Raw genomic sequence first — 10,230 nt, 5'->3', positions numbered from 1 at the left:
TGAAAGAGTCTAAGAGAGGATACTTACCAATATGTCATGGTATTACTCTATCTAAAGCTATGTGTCCCAAAACTGATGAAGAGATAGAGATGATGACACGTATTCCATATGCGTCAGCTATTGGTAGTATCATGTATGGTATGATATCGACACGTCCTGATGTTGCTTATGCTTTGAGTGTTACAAGCAAATATCAGGCGAACCCTGGTCCAATGCATTGGAAGGCCATGAAAGATATTCTTAAGTACTTGAGAAGGACTAAGAACTTGTTCATGGTCTATGAGGGTGGAGAATTGAAATTGGAAGGCTACACGGATTCTAGCTTCCAATGTGACGTAGATGATTCGAAATCGACCTCTGTTTTTTGTACTCATGCTATATGGTGCGGCTGTCTTTTGGAAAGGTTCCAAGCAAGACACCATTGCGGATTCCACTACTGAAGCTGAATACATTGTTGCATCTGATGCATCCAAAGAGGCAGTTTGGATGAGGAATTTTGTCCAAGTGTTGGACGTTATTCCTAATGGAGTTGATCCAGTCCCGTTGTACTGGGACAACACTGGTGCCATTGCGCAAGCAAAGGAACCAAGGTCTCATCAGCGATCCAAACATGTACTGAGGAAGTTCCACATCATACGGGAGATAGTGGGAAGAGGAGACATATCAGTTCAAAGAGTCCCCTTTGAAAATAATGTTGTTGATCCACTTACAAAGCCCTTGCCAGGACCATTGTTTGAAAAGCATAGCGAACCAATGGAATTAAGGGTAGTTGGCTCTAGGGCAAGTGGGAGATTGTTAGAGTATATTCCCTGCAAGCCAACGGTTGGCTAGGGAATTTATTGACTCAAGTGTAATAAACAATCTTTATTTTAATATAATTTACTTTTTAATGGTTTCGTTATACTTTATCTGTATACCCATGCAAGCAGCATAGATAAAGTCCTTGATTATGCTTTAATACAAATGAATCGTAATTCGATGTTGAAACTCATTTGTAAACACTGCATATTCTAAATTCGTTCCTAGTCGATTCAGCCGCCTAAAACATGGATAAAGGTCGCTTGAGCTCGAGACTAGCATCTGTGATGTTGTGTACTGCGTTTCTTGGTAAGGGCATAGAGATGTCCAAACATACAGATGGGTAGTCATATGATGATTATACCGAACAACCCTCCCTCGGACTTTCCAAGTGGTTATCATTCATCGAGAGGATAAGTTCGTGGTTATGATTGTACATCATTAGTCCTTACGACCCGGGACAACACTGAGGCTCTATATGCTAGGGCTGTGTTTTGACTCGTTTACCGGCTCCATGAGAGTCATCAGGTGGCGAGGTTGGGTACAGTTGCGACACATATAGGAGCCAGTGCATTGTAGTCGGGGATTCACCGCTTACCTACGGGTGTGGATATCCTATGTGATCTAATGAAATAATAGTGCATGGAATCTCTGGCTAGAGTACGAGATGTACGTTGGAGAAGGAGTTCTACAAATAGTACACGCGATGCCACTATTATAGTTATCACATAGTTATCGAATTAATATGTAACCCTCGATGAACCAATGGTTGAAGATTTGATCGGGATATATGAGATGAAGGGACCTTACTGTACGTTAATCATAATCGACTGGTTCTTGCAGGCACTATCAGTGATACCTAGGGGATAATGGGGCGATGCTACTAGACGCTCTTACCATGATCCGATGGGTGCAATCAGAAATGAGTTCTGACATTCTTGATCAAGGTGTTGATGAAAAGAATGAGGCTAACTAGGGTAAGCCCGAATAAAGGATTATGTCCTGAATCACAAAGAGTTGTGAACCCACGGCTAGCTGTATCCCTGAACCATTGAGGGTCACACAAGTACTGGATTGTTTGTTCACGTTGAGAGAATAAATTCAAGAAGTTGAATTTATATTATATAGTAAATTCAAGGAGTTGAATTTATGATAATTAAATTTTGAGAGAATAAATTCAAAGAGTTGAATTTATAAAATTTGAGAATTTAATTTATTAAACTCAAATGTTGGGTTTATTAAATATTAAATTTTGGAGGTGATAAAAATTCAAGGAGTTGAATTTTTAATTTGAATACCCTAGCCTAACAACCACCACTCACGAGAATTCCACTTCCAAAAGACAAAAATTTTCAGCCATTTGTTTTGGGAAAAAGGAATATTGAGCCGTCTCTCAATTTTTCTCTTCTACGCAAAATCTCTTCCATATTTCTCTTCCATATTTTCTAGTGCAATTTGGAAGAGGAACATAGAATTCAGTCATGGACCTGATTAGAAGGAAAGAAAGGAGTCTCATCGAAGAAAGTTCGTAGGGATTCATCAAGAGCTAATCCTTTTATACCGGATTAGTTGGAGCCACATGATTAATTCACAAAATGTATAATTTTCTAACATCCTATGAATGTTTTCGTTAAAATCATACGAGCACCCAAAGCAAAATATATTTTGATTGTCAAAATAAAATAAAATTTTTAAACTTCCGCTGTGTTTGGGCGTGTAGAAAACCGGGATCCAACAATTATCTGATTGGAGCAATAACTATTATTGTCGCAACAATGATAAAACATGATATTTAAAGTTTTATATTATTTAAGAATTTCTGGTTGGATTAAACATGATATTGAAACTGTTTTATCATTTAAGAATTTTTATTGGATAGTTGACATAAATTATAGTTTTTTGATGAAAAAAAAAAAAAATCGAATCCTACTATATATATCGAAGACAAGTCAAGAGTTTGATTATCATTTAAAACAAGTCAAGAGTTCGATTATTGTAAATTGAGTGTTGGTGTAATTAACAGGAAGAAAATTGTTGGATTTTAATCTCTCTGAGTTTCTGTACACGACAAAAACTCGATTCCCTTAATAAATTTTATCCACAATGATTTCAGATTATTGTTTAAAGACTTTCTAACCCAAAAAATGTAAATTTTTTTTTTTTTTTCATTGTGGTGACCATTGAGTTAGACTCTCTTCTAGTTTAGTACCGAATGGTGAATGGACCACCGAGCCAGCTATTTACCTTCTTTAAATTAATTAATTGTGCTTATTCCTGCCATTATCCATCATCAACAACTTTTACCTTCAGACAAAGACAACTCCAAACAGAAAGAGAAAGAAAGGGTAATGTCTTTAGAAAAAAAAGAAAAAAAGAAAGATAGATAAATAAATAAATACATAAATATTCTTAAAACAAAGAAATAAATAGATAATAACAATATTATTTTATATATATTTCAGTGTTTTAAAAATACCGTTTAAGCGCGTTTAAGCTTGAAACTCGACAAAAACGTCCCGCTTCGGAGAAAAGTGGTTAAACTGTAGTTTGACCGAATTAAGCGTAATTAGGGCATTTAATTAAGTGTACTTAAACACAATTAATCTTATTTATTTATTTGTAAATTTTTTATTTTGAAGGTATTTTTTTAATTTTAAAAAAATAAATTATTTTTATAATTTAGATGTTTATTTTTTATTTTTAATTATGATTAAACATGTCTGATAATGATTGGACAAATATTTAGTATTTTTTAATATGGTCTAGTTGAAAAAAAAATTAAAGATTGCAATTTTGAGATTTTTATGTTTTTATAAATACGAGGATTAATGCATCAGACGTAAATTTATCTTATTTATATATTATTTTATCTATTTATTGGTTTGAGATAATTATAATTACACTAAAAATAAAAAACACGTTTTTTCAGACTTAAGTCTATGTTAATATTATTTAAATTTGAAAAAGTTTGGAGCTCGACATCTATATTTAATAAGCTTTACGTTTTTTTTTTAGAACTTGATCTATTCACATCCATGCCCTGTACTATGCTGTCTCCGTTACAAGTTTCTCAGCACTCCGCCACAATAAAAATAACAAAAAAAAAACAGAAATTTTTTTTAAATGAAAAGAACAGATTTTTAGCACTCGCTTTTGTTTCATTTCCTTTTCATGGCGTAGGGTTGATATTTCCCTGTTTTGAGGTTCAAGTGTCGACAACTGGTAACTTTTCTCACCTGGGTTCTTGAATTATAATCCGTCTTTTGTCTATTTTTATTGTTTCTATAATTATTGAGCTGGGTTTTTGCTGTATTTCTTAACTAGTTGGTATTGTCGATTTCTTAACCTTTTTTTTTATTGTTGTGATCTGAGTTGTTCATTCCCTCTCTGTTTGTTTTATTTTTGACATGGAATTTCTTGAGTTGTCCATTTTGTGATTACTTGATTTGCTCTCTAATTGAAATTTTGAAATTTATTTCTTCTTTTCTCTTGAATTTTTTTTTATCTTGTTAGCCATGTAAGGCAGATAAATAAATTGATTGACATGAAGATAGGCCGTATATATTGCCTGTTGTCGAGTGATTGTTGAATTTGTGGAGTTTTGATCTCATTGGGATTTTATTTGTTGATTGAATTTTCATTTTTCTATGTTTGGAAACAGGTGTGGAGAATTTAGTATTTGGATTATTGAATTTGCTGTGGATAACTGTAAGATATGTGATATGGTGTCTAGATCATACTCTAACCTCTTGGAGCTAGCTTCTGGTGAAACTCCAGGTCCGTCTTTCGGCCGTCTGAGTCGGAGGATACCTCGTGTTATGACAGTTGCAGGAATAATGTCTGATATTGATGCTGATGGCTCGGAGAGCGTTGGCTCAGAACCATCCTCATCCACTCATCGGGATAGAATAATTATTGTGGCTAACCAGCTGCCAATAAAGGTTCACCAAAGAACGGGTAATAGCAAAGGATGGACTTTTACCTGGGACGAAAATTCTCTTCTCCTTCAGCTAAAAGATGGATTGGGTGATGACGAAGTTGAGTTTATTTACGTTGGGTGTCTTAAGGAAGACATTCATCCAAATGACCAAGATGAAGTATCTCAAATACTCTTAAAGACGTTTAAGTGCATTCCCACGTTTTTGCCTCATGATTTGTTTACCCGCTACTATCATGGGTTTTGCAAACAACAGTTATGGCCATTGTTCCACTATATGTTGCCCCTATCACCGGATCTTGGAGGTAGGTTTAATCGTTCCTTGTGGCAGGCTTATGTATCAGTTAATAAGATTTTCGCAGATAGGATCATGGAAGTGATCAACCCTGAAGATGATTTTGTATGGATTCATGATTATCATTTAATGGTATTGCCAACTTTCCTCAGGAAAAGGTTTAACCGTGTGAAGCTTGGATTTTTCCTGCATAGTCCATTTCCATCGTCTGAAATTTATAAGACCTTGCCGGTAAGAGAAGAACTTCTACGGGCTCTACTTAATTCAGATTTGATTGGATTTCACACGTTTGATTATGCCCGACATTTTCTCTCGTGTTGTAGTAGGATGTTAGGCGTATCTTACGAGTCGAAAAGGGGATACATAGGCCTCGAGTATTATGGTCGTACCGTTAGTATCAAGATTCTTCCTGTTGGTATTCATATGGGGCAGTTCCAATCGGTCATGAACCTCCCAGAGATAGAGGCCAAGGTAGAAGAGCTCATTACGCAGTTTGTTTCACAGGGGCGAACTATTTTGCTTGGGGTTGATGACATGGACATTTTTAAGGGCATTAGTTTGAAGTTATTGGCAATGGAACAGCTCCTATTGCAGCACCCCGAGAAGAAGGGAAAAGTGGTTTTAGTGCAGATAGCCAATCCCGCAAGGGGCAAAGGAAAAGACGTGAAAGAAGTGCAGGATGAGACATATGCAATTGTAAAGCGAATAAATGAAACTTTTGGTGAACCGGGATACAATCCCATCATCTTAATTGATCAACCTCTGAAATTCTACGAGAGAGTTGCTTATTATGTTGTTTCGGAATGTTGTTTGGTCACAGCAGTTAGAGATGGCATGAATCTTATACCATATGAGTACATAATTAGTCGTCAAGGAAATGAAAGATTGGATAAGGTGTCTGGACTGGAATCATCCTCTCCAAAAAAGAGCATGTTGGTTTTGTCCGAGTTTATTGGTTGTTCACCATCACTAAGTGGAGCTATTCGTGTTAACCCATGGAATATTGATGCTGTGGCCGAGGCAATGGACTCGGCACTTGGAATGGCGGACGCGGAAAAACAGTTGAGGCATGAGAAGCATTATAAATATGTAAGCACTCATGATGTAGCATATTGGGCTCGTAGCTTCCTGCATGATCTTGAAAGAACTTGTAAGGATCATGTACGTCGTAGATCGTGGGGGATTGGATTTGGCCTAAGTTTCAGGGTTGTCGCACTTGATCCGAATTTCAGGAAGCTGGCCATGGAACACATAGTTTCAGCTTACAAAAGGACAACAAGTCGAGCTATCCTTCTCGATTATGATGGAACTTTAATGCCTCAAAATTCAATAGACAAGAAACCAAGCTCAAAAACTCTTGATATACTGAACAGTTTGTGTAGAGACAAGAAGAACGTGGTTTTCATTGTGAGTGCCGGAAGGCGAGACACATTAGCCGAATGGTTTTCATCTTGTGAAAAGCTTGGAATCGCAGCTGAGCATGGTTATTTCCTAAGGTATGCAATTCATTTCTTGCTGTTAAACTTATGAAAATTATTGTTTGACCGTCTCCATAATTTCCAAATTTGGGAGAAGTTATTTCTGATATGGGATCGGAAATAAATAGGTTATAAGTTCAAGGTCTATGGTGTACAATCATCTTTTTATTTCCTGTATGTCCTGGATTGCCCAATAACTGACGAATGTCACATATGTCTTGTACATTAGTTACCAACACATGTAATTTGTACACTGACTTAGAGGAGGGGGACATGTGAAAATATAATAATAACTGTTGTTTCAGCATCAATGAGCTCGAATATTTGTGACAAGTGGTTTATAACGCTGTTGGATGTTACAAATTTATTTTCTTTATGTGTAGCAGGACATTGTCTTGCATGGAGTTGATATGTTATTTGAGCATTGCAGGATGAAACGAGATGAAGAGTGGGAGAGATGTGTGCCGGCAGTTGAATGCAACTGGAAGCAGATAGCTGAGCCGGTAATGAAACTTTACACTGAGACAACTGATGGTTCGGTTATAGAACTTAAGGAAACTGCTATGGGATGGTGCTACGAAGATGCGGATCCCGACTTTGGATCTTGTCAAGCTAAAGAACTTCTCGATCATCTCGAGAGTGTGCTTGCTAATGAACCTGTCACAGTCAAGAGTGGCCAGAATTGTGTAGAAGTTAAGCCACAGGTATGTGAATACGCTTTTGTCCAACTAGCTAGTTGCATTTTCTATGAAACTTAATAGTTATTTTTTTAACCTTATTTAATTTCTTTCTGACTAGGCTAATGTTGTCTGTATAATATACACGCGAAGAAACTCTGCTGATCTTTTTGTTGTTTATGATTTTGTTCATGCTACTTTTATCCGCTCAGTACATGACACGTGTCTTGAGTGGATAAATCATGGCTACTCATTCAACCATGATTTGTGGATGAGTGGTCATGATACATTAGTTAGCACACGTGTCATGATCTAAGTAGATCAGAGCACTATTCATATGGGCAGCATCTACCAAGCTTTGTTTTAGTCTATTCATCACTGGACGTCTTTCTCATTTGTAATTGTCGATAGCATATTTTACTTCCCGTTTTTGTTGAAGTTCATCTTAGTTAAGCTTATCCAGTTTCAGATAGTTGCATATACTATCTAATACTCAGAAAACCTGGGGAAATTAATCATTCTGGTAAGCTTTTCAAAAGAGAATTCTGAGAAGGAACATAAAACACATTTTTGATATGATGAAAGCATACAAATCATATTCTTTACTGGTAAAACAATAAAAAATGATAGACAAGAGGGTCAAGAATGAGTATATCTTGGTGGTCTTGAACGTTGAGCAGTTGGAGTTGCTGGCCTCGGGAAATTAACCTCTGGGCAATAATGTAAGGTTATCAATGTTATAAAGTAAAAATAGGAATTTGGAGAAGAATGGTTTTTTATTCTCTTCTGGTGATTTTACACTCAGATTTTTTTGCTCAAGTTGTGTATTTTGGCTGATGACTTACAAAGCATCTATCGACTTTCTAAGTCTTTTCAGGGCCTCACGTGGCATCCTTGTTGAAATGCGGTACTCCAAATTTTGTATGGTTTGGTTCGCAACCTCGAAGTGAGACAGTATGTGTGTATGTGTGTATGTGTGTCTGCGTGCATGTATGTGTATATGTATATGCTTTCATTTTCAAAAAATTTAGAGACAATAATCCCATTCGATACACTTGATTATCTTCAAGTTATATAGTAAAAGTCTCCTCTTTTGCCCATCCTCGCATGTTTCTTACAATGTCTACTTGTGATGTGTAAATGGAGTGAAAGTGCATAGTTTTAGGTAAAGCCCATGTAGTTGATCGGACATTATAACATGCTCTTCATTTAAGTTCAGTTGAGCACCTGTTTTTTCTGCTCTCGTGTACCACCATGTAAGAACCTGCATAGTACAACACGTATCTTGTTATATGCTTGCCTACTCTGTATGTTGGCTAATCGTAAAACATGTTAATAACAATTGCCATCGGTCTTCTAAATAGTTACACGTTTTGGTCATTTTAACATTCAGGGCGTCAGCAAAGGACTCGTGGCAAAACGCCTACTTTCTTCGATGCAAGAAAAGGGAATACCGCCTGATTTTGTCCTTTGCATTGGAGATGATAGATCAGACGAAGATATGTTCGAGGTGATAACAAGTTATATCAATAGCCCTGCCTTAGCACCCTCTGCAGAAGTGTTTGCATGTACCGTGGGACGCAAACCGAGCAAGGCAAAGTACTATCTCGATGATACAGTTGAATTAGTGAGGCTGATGCAGGGCTTAGCCTCGGTAGTGGAGCAGATGGTACCTATATAAAATACCGCAATAAAATATCGAAAAACATCCTAGATGAATTTCTGTTTCTTCTAAGTTTGTTGTCTAGTGAAATTTGGACTAGGAAGTGCTGTTATATTTTCTTGTTTTGTTTTATGTGTACAAGGATGATCTGATTATCATTGATTTGTGGTGAGGTGTGTGTGTGTATATATATATGGACCTGTCATCTTTAGCATGTAGTGAGCATCAGTTATTATTATTAATTTTTTGTTCTAAATAGTGTTTTCTTAAACTTTGAAATGATGTGATTGATGAAGTACTATTTTCTCGCACTTCAAAGATCAACGAAAGTCTAATTTGTGTGTTTTGATAATTAAAACTTTCTTGGTCATCATTTAAATCGAAACATTCATCAGATGTTTACATTTATGTTCTAAATGTTTACACCAAACTAGTTCGAGAGTAGTGGATACATCACCTCATGTATATCAATGAATGATCAATGGGATCTCTCCGATTTTCAATCTCCTAATTAAGTGAACGATGGAAGACTATGTTCTTAGTATACATTGCACTAGAGATCTATGAGAAATTTGTTCGTTGAGAGTATTTGTCGGAAGATGGTGGTCTGACGAACGGTGTGTTGGCGGCCTGGGCTGGCAGTGGCAGCACACGTTGGTGGAAGTGGTGTTCAGCCGTGACTACTCCAAGTAGCGATGGTGGTTGATTGTTTTGAGCAGAGCGAGGGTTTTAAACTTTTGAAAACATATTATACTTTTATTAAACAATTGTTATCAGTTAAGTAATTCTAGATTCATAAAAAATAATTCATAAAATTTTAGATAATAGTTAAAACTTGAAACATCCACAACTCGTTTTCTTTAAAATGTACTAGATATTTTTTTTTCTTTCCCTTTATTTTTCGGCCGAATCATACACACACACACACACACACAATATTTATATAAAATATTTGAAATCATTTTAAAATAAACATATCAACTATATTTGAAAGTTCAAAAGAAATTAATTTGAAACATAGATTCATAAATATTTCCCAAACCTAACTTAGCAATATTTTAAAATATAAACTAACTCTAACAACCTCTCAAAACCACTTAAAAAGCATCATAAAAGTCGTAAAAATCTTTAACGTAAACTTAAACGTAAATCATAATCATAATGCGGAAAATCTAGCGCTAGTCCTCGGGTCGTGTGCACCTTCAGCCCAAGATCAACCATCCAAACCTCCATCATCATTAATATCATGCTCTCATGCTAACCTGCATCCATCATACCTAGTGAGCCTAATGACTCAGCAAACCATAACCTTTATAACAAGCAATACATATACAACTACATGCAACAATGAAAATACTTTTACGTAAAATAACTTTTCATGA

At 36.1% G+C, this 10,230-nt stretch overlaps 1 protein-coding gene across 2 annotated transcripts; it reads left to right on the top strand.

The window, feature by feature from the left end:
• Nucleotides 1–3,853: 3,853 nt before the first annotated feature.
• On the top strand, nucleotides 3,854–8,872 carry LOC140837466 (alpha,alpha-trehalose-phosphate synthase [UDP-forming] 6-like). Of its 2 annotated transcripts, none has more exons than XM_073203636.1 (4): nucleotides 3,854–4,001; nucleotides 4,460–6,526; nucleotides 6,939–7,212; nucleotides 8,579–8,872. In XM_073203636.1, the coding sequence occupies exons 2-4, from the start codon at nucleotides 4,521–4,523 to the stop codon at nucleotides 8,864–8,866; spliced, it is 2,568 nt and encodes an 855-aa protein (XP_073059737.1). In that variant the 5' UTR covers nucleotides 3,854–4,001; nucleotides 4,460–4,520; the 3' UTR covers nucleotides 8,867–8,872. The 2 variants fall into 2 exon arrangements, with proteins under 2 accessions (XP_073059737.1, XP_073059736.1); XM_073203635.1 differs by having other exon boundaries at nucleotides 3,864–4,020.
• The last annotated feature ends 1,358 nt before the right edge of the window (nucleotides 8,873–10,230 follow it).

The sequence above is a fragment of the Primulina eburnea genome, chromosome 7 (genome assembly GCF_022965805.1).
Source record: "Primulina eburnea isolate SZY01 chromosome 7, ASM2296580v1, whole genome shotgun sequence".
Taxonomy (NCBI): Eukaryota; Viridiplantae; Streptophyta; class Magnoliopsida; order Lamiales; family Gesneriaceae; genus Primulina; species Primulina eburnea.
The sequence above is the reverse complement of the archived record's forward strand: the minus strand, read 5'-3'. Positions and strand labels throughout refer to the sequence as shown.